General features: G+C 44.3%; 1 protein-coding gene across 1 annotated transcript; it reads right to left on the bottom strand.

Moving 5' to 3' along the window:
• Window positions 1–78: 78 nt before the first annotated feature.
• On the bottom strand, window positions 79–19,103 carry SLC25A43 (solute carrier family 25 member 43). The gene is made up of 5 exons (XM_065689625.1): window positions 18,826–19,103; window positions 15,731–15,972; window positions 14,597–14,769; window positions 3,359–3,493; window positions 79–2,314 (listed from the first exon to the last, which is right to left on the bottom strand). Exons 1-5 carry the CDS (start codon window positions 19,095–19,097, stop codon window positions 2,111–2,113), a joined length of 1,026 nt encoding a protein of 341 aa, XP_065545697.1. The 5' UTR covers window positions 19,098–19,103; the 3' UTR covers window positions 79–2,110.
• Window positions 19,104–19,674: the final 571 nt, after the last annotated feature.

Raw genomic sequence — 19,674 nt, 5'->3', positions numbered from 1 at the left:
TCTCTTGCACAGATGTGATTATGCAAAGCAGAGGCTTGGCTGGGAAAACGTTAGTCAGTGATTTAAAGGTCCTAGGAGTACATTACAATATAAAGGTGTTTATTAGCATATCCAAAACAAATTAGAGGTACCTTTTGGACTCACTTGACTCTTAGCAAGTTTGAAGAGCTGATCAGACATTCACATGCACCCATCACTCAATCTTTGAAATCTATTTAGAAATACAACGTTAGTAAAAAACATACAGGTATGCCTGGACAAGGCAAGGGGACTCTATAGAAAGCTGATCCTTCCCAACACAAGTCACACCTCCTTATTCACACATCTCAAATAAGGCTCACCATTATCACCTGCACTGTGCAGTTGGGGAAACTGAGGCCCAGATAAACACGGTCACTAGGCAGGTTGATTACAGAGCCAAAAGCATGAACAGCCTCTGTGATGCACGAGCCACCAGATCTGCTCTCTACCATCTTAATTTTTTGCTATCAATGTTTGCATTTCTTTTCTGAGAAGAAAACAAATATGAAGCACTCTGAAGCAGAACTGAGCAGGCTCCTTAAGAGAGATACTGCAAATACTGTAGGGCACATTGGTGTCAGGTTCTAGGTGCAAGGCAGGCCTTACAGTTACCACAAATCCTTCTGCGCATCTCGCCAAGGTCACAGACTGTTCCTGCATCAACCTCCATTGCCTCGCCCCGCTGTAACCTGGTCTAACCAAGCAGTTTCTGAGATTGACTTATTTCCACCCAGCAGGGACACAAACAGTACAAACCCACACACAAATCAGCAGGCCAATCCTGTGTGAGCCCAGGCTGCTGCAGCCAGGGCAGGAACGCAGGAGCTGTAATGCACACCTTGCCACAGCCTGGCAAGTGGGACATGTCACAGCCTTCCCACGTGGACACAGGGTTTAAGGTTTTCTCTCAGAAGGCACTAGGACGGGGCTCTTCCATAGCTGTACTTCTACAAAGGAACTGGAGCAACACTGCAGGTCCTCAGCTATAATACCAAGATAATCTTTTACTGTCCAAAAGCTCACTAGACTGCTCAGAGGCCTATCATCAATTGCATCGGCACTGGCAATAACCCAGTGGTCTTGCAGAGAGGTTGCTGTCTGCAGAAACCATCTGCAGACATCTCCTGGATCATAGCAGTTAAACCGGAAAAATTACAACTTGTGTTCACAGTGCTATTCTGCTGGGAAGTTCTGAGCAGCAAAGCAGGCCTGGGGCTGTGCACAGGAACTCAAAAGTAGTTCAATATAAAAATAGAGCTTTAAGAATACCAAAGCAACGTGACAAGGCTCATGGCTCTGAAATACGCAGCACATGTGCGTTTTCGGGAAGTAGAGAGCTTCAGGAAAACTGTTTTTCAAAGCCTGAAACAATTCACATACGCACAGTAAAAACACAGGAGAAAGGGGGGGAGATTTTCTAGTATGCACCTAAGTTTTCAAGATTGTCATTGCGGAGCGTTACAGTTTGTTTGCACATTACAGTTCTCTCTTAGCAAAAGCCCAGTTGCATATTTTCAGCCAAAAATTCATTCAAAATTATTATCTTTGAGTAAGTCTCAAAAACTGAAGAGGGGATTCTGGAGTGTGACTGAACTGACACTAATTCTGCACCCACAGAACGCCACATCTACACAGTATTGCCAAAAAAAAGAGATTTCAGTAGAAATTCCTGCATGTTGTACATACTCCATTTCTAATTTTTGGCTGAGTCGGTATTTCAGATCATTTAAAAATATCTACTTAAATTTTACTCTTTTTAAGATGCAATCTCTATTCTCACCTCAGTTATCTTGCCTTTCTGCAAGTGGTTTTCTCTCAAAATGGCTATTCTGTACTGTAAAAAGCACCTAGAGTAACGTAAGTTCAAGTTCCAATAGCACAGTGTTTTCAAACTAGTTGCACCTCTCCTCTTCAGTCTGTGCTTGCTGTTCACAATGCTTGTGTCCGTTCAGCAAATGAGAGGCAAGATTTACTCGTTCGTGGTATTAAAACCACGCAGTCCGCTGAAACGCTGGTACCTGTGGCTGAGCGTCTCTTCCACAGTTCCTTTAAAAAGGCAGTGTGTGTATCGCCAATGGACACTCTGATGTCAGTTTTCAAGAGCTGATTTCCTTGGCTCAAAACTTTCCCTCCGGAGGCGTTTTAACTCTCTCAGTTCTTGCGGCTGTAAACTCTGGTCCACGCCAGGGGTTAGCTTGTAATTTAAAGGAGACTCAATATAACCATTTCTGTACAGACAGACCCGCTTGCAGAACTCAAAGGTGCTAAACATAACACCAAAGTATGGGACGATCTGATAAAATAATGACAAAAAAGCAATGGAAGATTAAAAAAGAGGCAAGGTGAGACTCACTAGTAGCATTTTTAGCTGAGATGTTTTAAACCAGGAAACTTCTAGGACTTCAAATCTGATCTGCTAATAGAGCTGTGCTTATTTATATGGTCACTCTCACCTGAAACTAGGCTGGCACCCGCAGCATGCTAAAAGTAGGTTATTATTGGTACCTAACTAATTATAACAGATTTGGGAGGAACAAGGTCTGTGCTAGCTTATCACAACTTGTCAAATACCTAAGCAAATCCTAAGCAACCTCCGCAAATCCCAGTAGGAAATGTGGGTTTGTTCTCCATAAGCAGAGTGTACAATTTTCTTTTGCCCTTTGCAGAATGAGCAGCTCCGGTGCCATGGGGCTTTACACCAGCTGAGGTAGGGCCGGGCACATGCAGGCCATTACAATCAACCACATTGTCACTCAATTAGCACTCAGTAGCTGACCTGTAGTGCTCCGTGCAGGCAATCCTCAGCACAGCACTAGAAAATGTATTTATGTGAAGTATATGACCTTCTGTTTAAGCTACCATGCTCTATTTTATGGTTTCAACTCAGCAAGGACTGTAGTAACCAATACATGTACATTAAATAGCTGATCCAAAGTACTACTTTTGACTTCTGGGGAAATGGCTTACACAAGCACAATTTTATGTACAGCTTAGTCCAACATGTCAAATTACTGGAGCTCATCTGAGAAGTAAAACTTGTTCAGCTGTTGCAAGTGGATCATTTGTAATCCTCCATCTGTACCCTACCTTGTATGTTAGCAGCACTCCCTTCTCTGAGGACACGCAAATGAACTTGGAAGTAGTGACATCCAGAAACCAAGCTTACACTGGGGGGAAATATGACCCAGTCTGAATTCCAAAGCTAGTTCATAACCTGCCTGAGGTTATACCTCTCATCTATAAACTGCTAACAAGTACAGAGGAATACCATAAACTTTAAAACCCCAAGTGCCCAAATGTGTATCTTGATTACTTCAGGATGAAAGCAAAAGCTCACCTTGAGCAGACTGGGTGTGAGCCCGCTCCAAAGTCCAAGCACACCTTTGTTCTTCACAGTTTGCTGGAAGCAGTCAATCATGCCAGTAAAATAGACATCAACTGCTCCATAGTGGGGAAGCCAAGGACTCTGAGCCTGTTCAAGAGACACGCAGGGAGATTTGGAACAAGCAAAGGAAAACCAAAGTAATTAAAATAATTTTCTCCATTCTGGTACATAAGGAATACTCCATGCCAGGTTTCACCAGACTGATCTGGATTCTTCCAAAAACCCAAAAGAGTCAGCTATTTTGCCTTGAAATACAAACTAAAAAAAGAAGGGAATTCATTCTCTGATAGGTACAAAAGAGAAAGAGAGCAGTAATTTCACACAGCACTTCCCTTTGTGCCATGTCACTACTTAAATAAGGTATTTGACATCACTGGGAGGGGAGCACCTATGAGAGGGAAGACTGGGGCTGGCCCCGGATGCCACTCTGCCTTCCTGTAATTCTGATCAAAACAGAAGAGTGTGAGGACTTGGCATGGGCTGCTGAGGCTGCGTCTACACTGCAGTGAGAAGGGTAACTGTAGTACGAGTTGAGCAGCAACAGCACAGTAGAAACTGAAGTCCACTAAGGGCTGCAGGTGAGCAGCTGATGCCTGTGCTGTTATCTTTGCTACAGGGTCAGTTGATCCAGACTAGTTAAAGTTAGCTCGGGAACATCCTGAAGGACTGCAGCTACATTTCCAACAGCAGTACAGGCAGTATTTGTGCACATAGAAGAAGTGTAGTGTGTCATTTTTAACGGTAAAATCCTTCCTTCATTAATCCCCTACTGTGTTAGCAGAGACAGGATAACCTGACCTTGAATAATCCCATCCTCATCCATCTGTGCACATGCAGCCATGGGTTTACTTTGCATTGGGAAATCAGGGTTTCACTCAAACACATGGCAAATGACACTTCTCAGTCAGGAGTGTGTAGGGACACCAGCACACAGGTTGATCACTGTTTACAAGCTGATCACCACAGGGCATAAGTTTGATGAGACGGGACTTGTGGAGTTCACTGATCGGTGAATACAGGTATCACTATCCCATCATTGATCCGGAACACCACGTGGTGGAGTATTTTTTCCCTCCTTGGCCAGACTGACCTGCAGCTTCTCAGAGCTGCTAAGCCTATAACAAGCCTCTCATAAATCAACAAGCAGTGATGACATTTTCTAGATGCCTCAGCTACAGCATTTAAAATACTTGGCAACTTAGGTGCTGGAAATGGAAACAGATCAAAACTCACTCCAAGTAAATAAGGGAAGTTGCTAATCAAATAGTTTTAATGCTATTGCATCATCTTCCATTACTGGCAAGTTTACTGCTAAACTAGAGAAACTAACAGAAAACCCCATGCCCTAAACACTCCTCACACTAACTGCACAGTCTTCTTTAGCTACAAATAAAGTAAGATATCGTGATTTTTTTCCTCACTTTTTTTTCTTTTGTGCATGATTGAAATGCATGTGAAATGCTTCTGATGGCAGGTAACAGGTAAAACCGTCTCATTTCCTATATGGACAGGACTTTGGGAGGTGATTTTGGGAAAGCAACTGTCTGCTTTGTTGTCTTTTGGATCTTCTTTAACATGTCCTGGCTCTATTACCCCAGGAAAGAGTAGGGCTGAGGATTTAATCCATGGTGTTTTACACTTTCAGCAGGAGAGAACAGAAGCATTTGCTTCTCTCCAAACTTTCTCAACAGTGCATCTGATTTGTAAGAGAGGGATCACATTTGTGGGGGAGAGTATTTCAACTGCTCTACTTGCTTATCCCCTTTATGTCTTTGTTGGCCTTGCTAACTCCATGGGGCTACAGCTGTTTCCTAACTGTGGTGCAAGCTCCCATGGTTTCCGGTTTTAGGGCGCAGAGAGGCTGACGTTATGGGATTTAACTGTTGTGATTTTACAGTATTACAAGTCCTGCCTTGGCAGGTAGTTCAAGGTAACAGAAGTAGTCTGGTAGCCAAGGGTCATGTACATCTTCACTTAATGCTCATTGCTAGAAGGAAGCTCAGCTGCCTGCTTGGCTCTGTTACTTAAGGGATACATGGGTTTAAAAAGCAATAGCTAAACCCAACAGTGACAAGGAGAGAAATAACTTTTCAAGCCTTAACCTATGGTACTTGAGAAACCGCTGCACAAAGACTCCCATGACTGTACTGCAGAAGATATTGAGTGCTGCAACTGAGACTTCAGGGACCAGTTCCACTAAGAAGAGTGATATTAGCACCAGCAATGCTTAGAACAGCAGTTATAGGGAGAGCTGGATTCAAAACCCTGTTCTGCTTTCTGGACTATTAGCCATTTTCCATGAGTTTTTTTTTTTGAAAAGGAAGAAATAGACAGCCAAGCAGTGAAGAGGGACAGGTTTCTAGAATGCTTCAGGAAAGCAGGAATGCTGTTAACATGCAATTCCCCTCCTTTTAAGTCCCTTTGTGGTTAGACAGGGCATTGACAGAATTAACTGCATAAGTTTGACTTAATCCCCTTCATTACTGTATAACTTGCAAAAGACACGTATCAAGGGGTTTCGATGACAGTTCTCCTGTCTGTACCACCAAGACAGGCCACAAGCACACTGCAGGTTTCAGTAAGATTCTACATGCAGTAAACACATAGAGAAGACAGTTGAAAAGGAACAGATAACGCAAACCCCAGATTTCTAATTTGCCCACAGACATTGACCTCTTCAAGAGATTTACCAAAGGATTATTTAGAGTAACATTCATCACAGATACAGCCGTTTTCAAGGCTTCAGTCTGAGGGGTGCAGTTTGCTTTGCCAGTCCTTCTGCTTTACCTATGTTTCTAGGACCCTATGCACACTATTTCAGTAACAATTGTCTGCAGAGTCTCAGAACCACCTACTACAAAAGGAAAACTGAAAACTCTATCAGTGTATAGTTAAAACGTCAGTATTTTGGAACACAGCTAGACAAAGTTAAAATGTATTAACGGAAACAACAGGAAAGTGTTTCATCTAGCACTGTTTTTAATGGAAAAATAAACAAATAGTTGTAGGTGGTTCTGCATCATCTAAGCATGTCTACAACACTGCAATCCTCATAACCGCCCTGTGGCACCAGAGCCAGAAAATGGGATAACAAAACAGCTCAAACTGGTTTCTCTACCTTTCTTGCAGAAACCTACTACAACACAATTCAAACAGCTAATCTCATACCAAAAATATCGGGTTTGACAGACATTGCATGCCACGCACCCTCAAAACAGCTTGAATTCCTTTCTTTTGACACCCCTTGACGCTATGGGCTGCTGCACAGAAACCTGTTTGTTATGAACATTTCTAAAGACTTCCTTCCCACCTCCCCTTAGCTAAGGCTGTCTCACGCTGCAGAAGGCCGGAGACACAGTACAGCTCACTGTGCTGCTAAGAGTGCCAAGCTGTTAGTCATAGTGGTAGTGGGACTAAGTTGCTAATCTTTTTACTGCTGATGGAAGATGGCTTCTCTAAATGATTAAAGCAAATCAAATGCAGAATCACCTATATCTGCTCTCTCACAAACACAATTTTAAAGTATCCAGAGGCCACCAAGTCTACCAAGTCAGTGATACATCCCCAAAGATAGCATTGTTCTATTTCTATAATAGAAACCCAATAGAGAGATGGGTATAAAAAAAACCCCCAAACCCACAATTACCTGCATGCGCTTTTTTATATAAACAAATTATTTAAACAAGGGTGAAATGTCATGATAAAACTGAAGTTAATTGTTACCTGAAGACTCCATAGACACCATCTCTCCCATTGTCTCCATCACAAGGTGACCGCTAGAACAACATTTTGGGAACTAATCTCACAGACCCGTATAAGGGTTTCCCCTTGAATAACCTCCCCCAGCCCCTCTCATCCTCCTAGGACTGAAGGATGTTCACAGGATGCAGTGGGAACCATGCCCCTCAGAAGATCAATCACCTGGCTCTTCCAAAGGCTCAGAGTAGCCCCACAGGGACCAAGCAGAGCCCACCAGCTCAGGGGGAGGCCACTTGAGCCTGAGCCCCGTACAGATTAAAAATTCCCACCTGCACTTTAGGCCATTTTGGTTTGCACCTATGTGAATTTATGTGTATCAGAGACTATCCCTCGCAATTCATGTACTTTCCCCAAATTCCCTGATTCTAAAGTTTGTTGTAAAAAGCTTTCCTATTTATTAATTTTTTGAGCATGCTCTACTGTTGGCACAAAGTATGAAAGATCGACTAGCGGTGAATGGCTCCCATGGGTGGTATGCTACCCTGATGGTAGGTACAGTAAAATTGCTTGTTATTTATGTATTTTCAACAGATTCAGGTGTCCTACACTTCCGAGCAATTAAAAACGAGTAGAGGAAGGCACTTTACAACACAGTTCAAGAGTTCACACTCTTAATCTGGAAGCTAAAATAAGAAGTCTTTGCTGTCTGGGTTAACAAGGACACATTCAACAGGCAAGCGTAACTGTAGTTCAAAGGAGACTGAAGGACAAGGACTGCAGTTTACATTCAAGCTAACGCCACTAACAGTCAATAGAAATTTTGCTCAAGTGAAGGCTGAATGTTTGAAAAAGTATTTAATTTCACTCACAAGAAAGGATTAAAATGTAAATAAGTGCTAATATTGGGGAGAAAAGCATGTATTCACTTGGGCTAATCACTCCTTCCTCCTGAGGACAGCCTTACTTGGTAGTCATCTTTGTGTCAGTGGTTTGATAAAGCTGATTTTACCCCTGGCTAAAGTCCACCCAAAGGTGTCCCAAAGGTATGTAGGAAGATAACGATGACAGGCTATGAGGAGGCAACCAGTTCCAGAGCAGCACTGCAGCACAGCTGACCTCCAGCTTCCTGCACTCTAGGAACGTGTTGTCCTTTCCTCTGTACCTGAACTGGGGCCAAAGCATCTCGTCTTTCTGAGATCAGTGACACCAAATGAACCAAACTGTTTACTGCTTGCTCAGAAGGCTGACTTTTGGCTTGAAATGTGTTATTGCCAGGCTGTTGTACCCTGAGGCTCCATGGTAGGTTGCAGAATCCCTCCTTTGCTGCTAAGCTTTCCCTGCTTTTAACACCTGCAGCATGAAAAAATCTTTGCTATGGGACAGAGGCCTTTTCCTCAAGGTAGAGCAAACGCCTTACATGGGCACCTCTGGATGGTTTCTGAATCCCTCCCAACGGGTCAGCTCAATCCCTACAAACTGCTGCACCATTTTTGCGCACATTAGCACTAGTTTATTTAATGCAAACCCTTGAGCAGACTAGCTTGGTCCCGCATTTCACACAGGGAATAGCAACACTAGGATCTCCTGCTGTCTGTATAGCAACTGAGGAGAGAATTAACCATTTTACAGGACTGTGACTTTACAGAAGTCATCTTTCCATTAGCCTTACGCAGATGAAGTAAGGAATTACATAAAATCAAAAAAATACATAAGGGAAGAGTGACCATGAAGTTTTAGCTCCTGTTTATGGAATATTTTGCATAATTTATCGCTTTACATGTCACAGGCACATCTTTCTAAGCAAATGGATACAAGGCTCTCCTGTACAACTGATCAAAAGCACTCATGTTAGAGATAACAGCGATAGCTGTCACCCTGAGACATTACTGTCTCCCTGCTGAAAATTACAGCTGCAGCAGCTGTGTGCACAGCAGCACACCCTAACCCGTGTCAGGCCATCAGCTGGGCGAGCTTAGAGTGTAAAGACGTGAGCTGAGTTAACCTGCCTGAATTGCCCTAAAGCAGATGAAAGAGCTCTCGCTAACACTATGCTGCACAAGGGCTGTGGAGGCTGCAAGAGGCCGACGGCAGCTGGCACTGCCAAGTCTAGGACTGGGAGCATGGTGGTCACTTCAGTGTCTAGACAAAAATCATCCAGATTGCTGATCTAAGCTGTTACAGAAGGCGAAGCTCATGTTACGCTCAGTACCTTTTTTCAGGCATTGTCTCAACCATTTACTGGACCAAATACTTCCCAAAGCAGCAGGGCATTCTCCTGCAACAGCCTGAGAAAGTGGTATAAAATATCTTTATAGCAACATCAACAAAATAATAGAAATTGCTGGTAGCTCACAGCATTTAGGCATAGCGAAAAAAGAAGGAAGGAAGTGATTTTACCAAACCCAGAATATGACACCTATTATGTAGTCACTAATAGGTACCACCCAGGCTTGGGGTCCTGGCTGATGCCTGAATGGCAACAGCAAGAAGAAGGGGAGCACGAGATCACAGGGAGAACTAAGAACGCTAAGGCAAGGAAAGAATAGCTAGCAACCATATAAGCCTTACTTCCACAGGAAACCAGGCTAGAAGTAGAAGCTCCTTATTTGCTTCCACACTATGGAATTTGCCACTCTGTGGTCAAACAGCTCAATCTCTGACAATTTTCAAGGCTCAGGCTCCCATGCTGCTTACTGTTCAAGGGTCTCCGTGCACAAAGTCTCAGAGCACGTCTGCGTTTGAGATGTCATGTGGACCACACGACCCAAAAAGCATTTCTTATTTTTAAACCAGGTCATGACTCCAATAACTTTCATATTCCCAGCTGACAAGAACACAGATCTGACAAACAGCAGTGACACCACAGCTTGAGAGCTCTCAGAGGCTGCCATGCCAGCCCCAGTGGCCATCTCCAATGACAGAGCACTCTTTGCAAATGACTCCTGTTTAAACAACACAGGAGCACTGTCTCCTCCTTTCAGCAGGGAGATGTTCTAAAGAACATCTAGCATCTTCCTTTCCAAAGCTTTGTTTATAACCCAGCCACAGGGCTCTTGTTAGACTGACCTTCACACGTGAGGAGCACAGCAGATGACTTTTAAATAAATACCTGTATAACAGTACTACTTTTAAAGAGGGACTTCTGTATGTCCTTTAACTGACTTAAGACTAGAAATATGCCAATGGGGCATAAGATTGCATTTACTTTAAACAGGCTACCTCACAAAGGGAATGACTGCTTAGTTTTCTCCAGGTTACTAAGAAATCATATCATTTACACCATTTACTACAGATTTTACACTAGCAGAGCATCTTGTGTTTCAAAGAACCAAAAGAAACCCCTCCAACAAGACCCCCAAAATACACTGCAGAGTTATAGGCAGCTGAGGCCTAACCCATTCACTTTTGCCACTGAAAAGAGGCCACTTCATGGCTAATGCATGTCAACAGACTACACTACCCAAGAACAGCGAGTCTGTTTGCTTACGGCAGTGGAGCAAATTCAAAGCCTGGATTTTAAAACAGAAAGATCACTACTAAGCAATGCCTTCCCCAGAGAGATGTCCTCACAACCTGAGGATGCTGCGCAGTCAACACCAAAACTGTGCTGAATCCTGCAGTATACTAAAAGTATGCTTATTCTGTATTACGAGGAGTTGATGGTAAAACTACACCTTAGCAGCATTTATTGATGAATGAGAGTTTCAGACTAGTTTTAGTCACAGAAATTAAATTATACCATCAAAATATGGCATAATTTACAAACTTGTGCAAACCATGCAAAGCTTGTTCATGTAAGCAGGAGGAGTAACTGTACATCCATGGAGTATCTGTGAAACTTTAGGGGCATCTTTGTGCATTTTTCCTAACAAAACTGCTGAAGTCACAGGTTAATTTGGAAGGAAGGCTGAGAAGTGCCAGCCAGGAGTATCTGAGCCTACCTCTGAGGGTCATGTGCACAGAGAGAAGTGTCAAACTTGGGTATTACGTTTGCTCCGATCGTTTCCATGTTTGTAGGTTTTCAATTCTACACATAGCCTGGGATCAGTGTCATTCTAATAATAATCTTCCATATGGCATATAACAGCTCTAAATTAATCTTCCCTTACTGAAATGCCAGAGCTCAGTCCAATATGCATATATGAAGGACATCATAGGCAAAAAAGATTATGTGGGAAGTGGAAACATATTACCAATGCTTCCCTTAGAACCAGGCTCATTCATTGCAGGTATTTCCATGTTTAAAGTAAAAGAATAAAGTGTTCTTGTATGCAAGTCTGCAAGGTAAAAGTACAGTACTATTGTTTCGATACTGCATCCAACAAAGAATATGATACTACAAGGATTATGAGGTAAGGAAGGAAAGCCAAGAATAACAGTCAAAGATATGAATAAAGATCAGTAAGTCTTTGTTCAGAAACTGATGTAGCACAAGACTGAGTCAGGAAAGCATTTGATATAGATATCTCTCTGAATAACCCTCTCCTTCACTAACCCCCTTCTAGAGATGCACAACAAAAGCCATATTTCCATGCTGAAACATGCATACAGTACCTCTTAATTCTCTAACTCCATCAGGAGCAAAGTGAAAAAAGGAAGATAAAGGAATAAAATTAGGATAAGCAGAACATAGAGGACTCACATATTCAGTTAAGACTCACTTATATTAATTAACATTTCTTATAAGAAGACAGTAAAAAAATCAAGTATATTCAGCAAACACAGCATCTTTGTTTAAAAAACAACAAGATAAACATAATAAAGATAATTCTAATAGCAGAGGGGGAAGAAGCCATGGTTACAGAGCAAATCTGACATCAAAATCATCACCGAAACACAGAGGAAGCATCATTCACTGACAATTCCTACTCCCACAGATGTCAGTGACAGAAGCTGCCAATGTCAGAAGTGTAGGATTCAGAGACGTAAAATGAGAAAGGATGAATCAACATTATTACAACTGAGATTAACCTTATCCTTCCTCCCTGTGAGAACAATTTAAGCATTGGCTAGATGAGAAGATAGAGCCAATTCTTCCAAGACTGCCTTAGCATGTCAGGTCTGAACTGGATGTTCTGGTCTCAGGCTTGTACTCCATCACAGAATCAGAAGACAGCTTACATCCTAGTTTCTCAGTTTTTGAAGCTCCTGAGACCACTTTACAGCTCCCTGGTTCCCCATCACCCATGGGTTCACTGGAAAAGTCCTCTCTGGCAATATTCATCTGTCAGATCAGTCTGACAGAAGGGAAGGAAAAGGAATCTGATACTGACCTCTGCAATGTGCTGAGTTCCTCTTCATACAGTGTTCACTGCACACACACTGCAGAGCACTCACAGCAGCCCTGGGGGCAGCCGAAGCTTTGGTGCTCTCCTCTATCAGCTAGAAAGTTGAATTACTGAATGGAGACTGATCAGAATATGGCATCTGAGAAAAACTGATCGAAAGTATCTGCTCCCCTTTTTCCTACAGAACACTAAAATGTCCTGAAGCTACTTTCTCCCCTTCTTTATTCTCCCCCTTTCTTAGGTCCCTTTGCATGGTATCTTTTCTAGTGGTGTTCTCTCTTCTGACCACCACCCTGCAAACTGAAAAGGCCAGCAAGTAAGCACAAAGCAGAACTGATCCCCACAAAGCTGGGCCCTACCCTGGTGCTAATTGAAAAACAAACTTCATGGATGATCTTACATGAGTTCCAGTGAGCTCTTAGTTATCGGCTTGGGTGTGATCAACAGGTCCCTTTTTTGGAAAAGCCCCTGTGACTCATGGTCAGGACCCAAACAGATTATGGGCTTTCACACCTAGGCAGCTAGTTCTTCTGAAACACCTTTGCCTTCTCCCATGCCTTCAGAATAAATCACTGAAGAGAAGGTGTTTCCCTAAGCTTGCAAAATCACTGTTCAGTTGTTTCAATGCACCTATGAGAAAAAAATCCTCTCTGTTGCTGGGCCCTTTTCCACCCCAAGTATTTTTAGTATATCCACTTCCTACATATTTAGACAATAAATCCAGTTTGCTTCTTATTTCTAGAAGTGCCAATGCTTTAAGCATCTCTTTGGTGAAAGAGTACAGCCTAGCGGCAGGAAAATGAAAGATGGGCCGCTGTTTCAGTTCTCCACTTTCCTGGCAAGACAAAGCATGACGCAGAACTTGACATCACACCAGTTACAAATGAAAGTTACTTCTGAATGGATTACAAAACCTGACTGTTCCACTAACTGATACATTGACAGAAAATATTAAAGGGGAAACAGAACAACAAATCCTGTCTTCCTTTATTTTTTTAGGGCAACAGTATTGGTGTGAGCTTAAGGATATAAAGAAAAAGAGGACTTGTAAGGGGCAATTGGTTTTCTTAGACCCACTGATACAGCTGGAAAAAATGATCAAATTTTCATGCTGACAATCTCTTTTTCACCTGAGACATTTTATGAGATACCTGATGAAAGGGCGCAGTTTAAAGTTTCACTTCTGGACACATGAGCTGGCCTGATAAAAGACATTACTTCTCCAGCTGAGGTCCTCTGTTACAACGTTGAGAGAGTGCAATGAAGCCTCCTGTGTCACTGGATCTGAACCCTGTCTGAAAAAGGCAACCTGGGGAACAGAAGAGCGGAATTCGGTTTCACTGACCTTTTGCTAGCTTTGATTTACAAACCAGGCCTTACTTGATGAAGGGGACAGGGACCTACAGAATGCTGCCACACCAAATGACTGGTTTTTTTTGGGTTGTTGTGGTTTCTGTTTCGGTTTTTTGTTGTTTGTTTATTGGGTTTTGCTTGTTTTTAATAAGATCACAAAAGCTTCCCATAAATCTGCAGTCCCATGAACTACACTGAAAGAGCAACCTCATATGCCCCAATCAGAGAGCCACCAGATGATAACAGCTGTTCAATGATAATACAAAATGATATGGTAACTCTCATGTTGCTGATGCTCCAGGAAAGCAGCAGCACCAGCAATTGGGAAGTCACTTGTTAACAAGAGGAGTTAGAAAGAAGAAAAGGATAGTTCTGACCCTTCAGACTTAATACGTGCTGTGCTTGTTCTTGCGACTGCCAGTACATAAGTCAGGCATAAATGGCAACATGAAGTCTTTGGAAATGACATGGATCTTATTCATCCTGCTTACCACTAACGGGACTGAATTCCTGTATTTAACTGAAGGTTTGCCAATTATGAACTGTGAGAATTTAATGGAATTGCTATGAAAAAGAAATTAAATAAAGCTGAGGACACAGAGCCTGAGAGTATACATATATCCAATGACAGTACTTGAGCCCACCTTAAAAGTGTAACAATGATTTTCAGACCTAAACCAAACCAAACCAAACCAAACCAAACCAAAATGAAAGTAAAATACAATCAACCTAAACCAAAGTCTCTGTAGCCTACTCAGAAATACAGTGGCACTCATGGTCACCTGGCTAGTCTTGTCCGAAGTCCAACAAACACCTGCAACAAAGTACTAGTAACACGAATGCTCTGTACCTGCATCTTCCTCTTGACAGTCTCAAAGGGGAAGGAAAGTGTCTGTGCCACAGCAGCGGCTACACAGCCATTGATGAAGTTCTGAAGAGGAGTGAAATGAACGATGGGCTCTTGCCAGATTTTGTCCAGATTGATGTAAACAAAGAATGAGCCAGCAGAAAATGGGACAGCACCTAGAAAGCAAACCAGACAGGTTTATAGCAACACACTGTACACTAAGAAAACAGAGCTGCTCATCACATAATCTAGAAAGACAGGATGAGTCTGCTGACAGTTTGCATCCCACATTGCTCAAACCCAATCAGTATTTTTGAAGAACTTTAGTCACCGGTTTGCCACCAAACACCCATATTGTAGCTCACAGATGTGCTGACAGGGGCATACATTTACATAGTAAAATGCAAATGTTGCCAGAATTATTAACTGCTTTAGTCGCATGACAGGTCAGCTCTTTCACCAGGTTTCTCTTTTGGGACAAGCTCTTACTCCAGTCCATCCCAACCCTGGAGGCTGTACGGGTACACAGAGTGGCCTCTTCAGTCAAAGCTGATCAGGGATACTTCTGTCCTCTTTTGCTTGTTTCGTGGTCTCATCAATTTTATAGTGGAATTATACATTATTGTTGTTGTTGTTATTTTATAATGTCATATTGTGGAAATGTGGACTCAAAGTTAAATGGCATTTTTAAAAGCTATGAAGAGTAAAAAAGTAATAAAAAAGTCATTTCGTATAAAGAGAGAATATCACTAATCATCACTTTTCACATCAGTTATACATTGCTGCTCATACTGGTTTCACTGAACAACCAGGGAACACTGCCACACACAGACAAGAATTAGGAACACTGTGTGTGTATTTATTTAAGAGTTGAATGGTGCAAATCTAGATCATCTAGAAAAGAAGTAAAAGAGTACTTTGTTGAATACTTAACAATAAATAAAATGCTATGCACTTGGTCATAAGTGGAAGTAATAAAGCTGCAGCAATCACTGTTGTCGTGCTTGCAAACCTTTCTGCTGGAAGCTACAGAAAAACATTACTATTTGCTTTTGAAATCAAGTGAGCAAATGAACGCAGTACACAGCTGCACGAAACACTGTGCAATGAGGTGATCTTTCCCCATTATTATTTTACCTAATATAGCTGGTGAAACGCCACGGTAGAGTGCAAGGAGTCCTTCTTGATGATAAATTTTGTAAAAAGCATGAATAATTCCTTCATAAGATGGTTCCAGTCGGTTCTGCACAATGAGCCGTGTTTTAATCACATCCGTGGGGTAAGTCACAATGGTTGCAACCATACCAGCCAGGCTTCCTGCCATGATGGCTCTCCAGTGGGAAATGTGACCCAGCTCATCCGTGAAAAGTATAACAAGTCTCGAGTGAACACAAAGAAGAGGTACTGTTAGTGACAGTACGAACGCAACACATGAAAAATTAAGGTAGATTATTCTTGATGCAATTGTTCTTCTGCCCACAAGCCCCTTCAGCAGCAGGAGCTGAAACTTTTGCATGTGTTTCATCCAAGACCTTGCTATATATAACCCCACACAAGCATCAGAACCTCTGTGAAATGGAATACGTGAGTGGACAAGCATAAGGAGTCTAAAAAATGTGTCTTAGAGGCCAAAGAGAACTTGGGTCTGTCCATGCTGCACTGAAGTGCAGAAATGAAAAAGTTACAGTTAATAACAAAGTCAGGGACTGGAATATTTAACTCTGCAAATGCAATTTGCTTTGATTTTACTGAGCTAAAATACTTCCAATACCTGAAAGAGCTTTTTCAGAGGCAGCTTGCACAGCTCTACCTGCACCACACTTCTTAGCACAGACGAAGCTCCCATAGTTTGAGCTGTGGAGCCATGCTGGAGGCCCAGAGCACCAATTCAACAATGAGAAAAACCTTCAAAGATAGAACCTGTTTGCTTAGCAAGAGACTTTTACAGTAATTTTTGACCACAGAATTGTCATTTATATTTCCATCCACAGGATGAAAATTAGCATGACTTACAGCATGTCTTGCAAGAAATTGTCTGATGATCAGAGACATCGGTACACACACCCAGTCAAAGCTATTATGTATGAATACACAGATGTCATCACAGGTCTTCTGAGAGCAACTGAACCTTTCTCTGTTGCTTACTTTGGAACAGAAAGGCCCACAGGGATGCATCACCAGCGAAGACATCTGTCATGGCACTATTATGCTCAGGAGGTTAAATCTAAATCTGAATTTTTTAAATGGAAGCACAGTTTTAAAGGCTAACCTACAACTCACAAGTTTGTGACACCCAGAAGGACTTTCCTGTCTACACAGAGCACTACTACATCAGGGAGAAGCATCATGGGGGGTGGCAAGAAGCAAGTAAAAAGATTTGAGAGGACAATCTTAGCTGGAGGTAAAGAAACTTACTATTCTATTTTAGAAGCATGAATTGCCTAAACAGCAGATTTACGTTTAAACTACACAGCGTTACCATGTCCAAAATAATGTGCAAACATTTACAAGTCACTGCTTGCTCAGTTGATGTTTTTTCACATGATTGCACATTTTCTTTCTACCGCATGATAAGTTCCTGCATCTACTTGTCTTGTGCCCCGGAGACAGCCCAGCACAGAAACACCAGCCAAGCAGAAGCGATAGGGCATAAACCTTTCTTCCTTCGTGTCTTCTACAGTCCCTAATGCAACACAGCCTGATTTTCTTGTGTGTGCACAGATGCACGGGGAGGGTGCTGGGGTGTCTCTGGGCACTACCCAGATAACACTGAAAACTGCCACTGGAAGAGTATGTGCACAGCAACCACAGAGGGAGTGCAGCCAGCTAAACCCCCCCTACCCACTGCTGTGCCTGGGCCTGCCACTGCGCTCAGCCCAGGTCTGTCTGCAACTGCCATTACTCTTTACTGGAGTTCCCATGTAACATTTCTCTTTTTGTGTTGTCTGCCTTTATATACACCACTTTCCCACTAGAAAATACAGCCCCCCAAAAGCCACAAATAATATATGAAGAAATATGCCATGAAGAAAAATGGCTTTTATTTAATTTTCTGGCAGCCTACTTCCATTTGTTTTTTCAAAAGAACACCCAGTGCAAACCGGAGATAACCTATAGCCTTGTGAAACTGTTTCAAGCTGAATAAACAAAGTCAGCTATTTTGCTCAAGATCAATTGGTTTGTAAACGTACATCACCCTGGCTCTTCTGGGAACTTTAAATCACTGTTTCTGCCCTCCCGCTGCCACGATGCCCCCTCGCTTGTGTGACCACCGCACCCATTACAGGCAGGACACAACAAAGCAGCCCAGTTCCAGGGTCGCTTCATCTGTCACTTCCCGAGAGGCACTGCCGGAGAGGGGAGGACAACTCCTGCTCGGGCAGACGAATGACAAACCCACAGTGTCAGCCTGGGTGCTGGATTGGCCAGCACAGGCTGAGACCATGCTTCTCCCCACCCAGCACGGCCCAGCATCGCCCAGCTGGCAGCAGAAATGTCAAGTGCATTCCGTACACACGGCTGGCCTCAATTCAAACCGAAACAAAACAAGAAGTGGCAAAACACGCTGGTGCGTGCCAACAGCCGGGCACTCCTTTCACAGACCAAAAGACACTGGCAGCAACAGGGAATCCTAGGAAACAGCACGGGTTGGCAGAGCTCAGCCAGCACTGCTCCATGGTGATCCTGCCGCGCTCCTTCCAACGTTTACCCTAATTTGCCTGTGTATTATTGAAAACTAGGTCTTAAAAGCAAATAATGCTACGTATGAACTTCAGACCAAATCCAATTTGCACAACAGCCCCTGCATAACTGAGAAGAAGATTTAAATAATGGTTTCGTTATTTTCTTTTCTATAGACAATATAAATACTTGAGAGCATATTAGAGCGTTGCAAAGCGCAGCCATCACAGTCAGTTGTAGGTAGCACTGTAACTTCATTTCTGAAGGAATCTGGCAACAGACTATCCATCCACCTTTCACCTTCTGAACACCTACGACTTTATAAGCAGTTGCTGACCAGGCCCTAAGAGTTGCTGCGTGCCGAATAAGCTAAACAAGTCATTATCCAGAGTACCCGCCCCGGGGCGAGCGCACACACAGCCAGTCAGCCACCCTTGAGACACACAAGAGCCCCGACAGACGAAGCTCTCTCATTTTCCAGCCCCTCTTCTGCAACAGACACGAAAGGCGAGAGAGCGCCGGCGGGGCCGGGCCCGAGACCGCTCGCTTACCGGCGGGAGGCGGCGAGCTGCAGCGCGCTGTAGGGGAAGAGGCGCAGGCAGGCGGTGAGGTTCCCCTTCCAGAGCGCCCGCACGCCCTCGGCCCGGCACAGGCTCGGCCCGGCGCTGCGCAGCCCCCGCCGGCAGTGCCAGGTGCCCACCTGCGCCAGCACCGTCAGCAGCTCCAGCGGCGCCGTCAGGCTGAGGCTCAGCGCGCCCGCCAGCGCGGCGCAGCCCAGCCGCTGCACGGCCGTCACCCGCGCGTCCCGCCGCCAGGTGGCCATGGCCCGCGGGCCGGGCCGGGCCGGGCCGGGCCGGGCCGGGCCGCGCCGCGCAGCACCGGAGCGCACCGGAGCGCACCGGAGCGGCTCCGCTCGCCGCGGCTCGGCAGCAGCACCCGGCTCGGCAGCAGCACCCGGCCCGGCAGCAGCACCCGGCCCGGAGCGGCCCGGCTAGCGCGGGGGGCGGTGCCTGCAGCTCGGGGGCTGTGTGGCGAGGCCCCGCCCCGGGCGCGCTGTCCGTCTGGAGGCGGAAGGGAGAGGCCGGCCCTGCCCGGCGGCTGCTGGCATCGCTTCGTTTGGCCCAGCGCTGCCGCCAGGGAGCGCCCCGGCCTTAGGGGCGGCTCGCAGCCGGGCAGTCAGCTGCCGCTGGCACGGTGCTGCGGGCCGGCGAGGTTCGGGCCCGGGCGGTGGCAGCGTGGAGGACGGGCGCAGCGCTCGCTGCTCCTGCGTGTATTCATACTCACCCAGTATCACACCACCATACAATCGTAGAATGGTTTGGGTTGGAAAGGACGTTGTATTTGCTTGGTGGGAAGAAAACGGTTACCCACCATGGAGGAGAAAAAACTGTTCAAAGGAG

This window comes from Lathamus discolor, chromosome 9, assembly GCF_037157495.1.
Source record: "Lathamus discolor isolate bLatDis1 chromosome 9, bLatDis1.hap1, whole genome shotgun sequence".
Classification (NCBI taxonomy): Eukaryota; Metazoa; Chordata; class Aves; order Psittaciformes; family Psittacidae; genus Lathamus; species Lathamus discolor.
This window is presented reverse-complemented; position numbering and strand designations above follow the sequence as displayed.

Coding starts and splice junctions, on each gene's coding strand:
- SLC25A43 (XM_065689625.1), bottom strand. CDS start 19,097: ATGGCCACCTGGCGGCGGGACGCGCGGGTGACGGCCGTGCAGCGGCTG. Junction 3,494..14,596: donor CTGTCAAGAGGAAGATGCAG/GTACAGAGCATT, acceptor TCTCTTGAACAG/GCTCAGAGTCCTTGGCTTCC. Junction 2,315..3,358: donor TCACACCCAGTCTGCTCAAG/GTGAGCTTTTGC, acceptor TTATTTTATCAG/ATCGTCCCATACTTTGGTGT.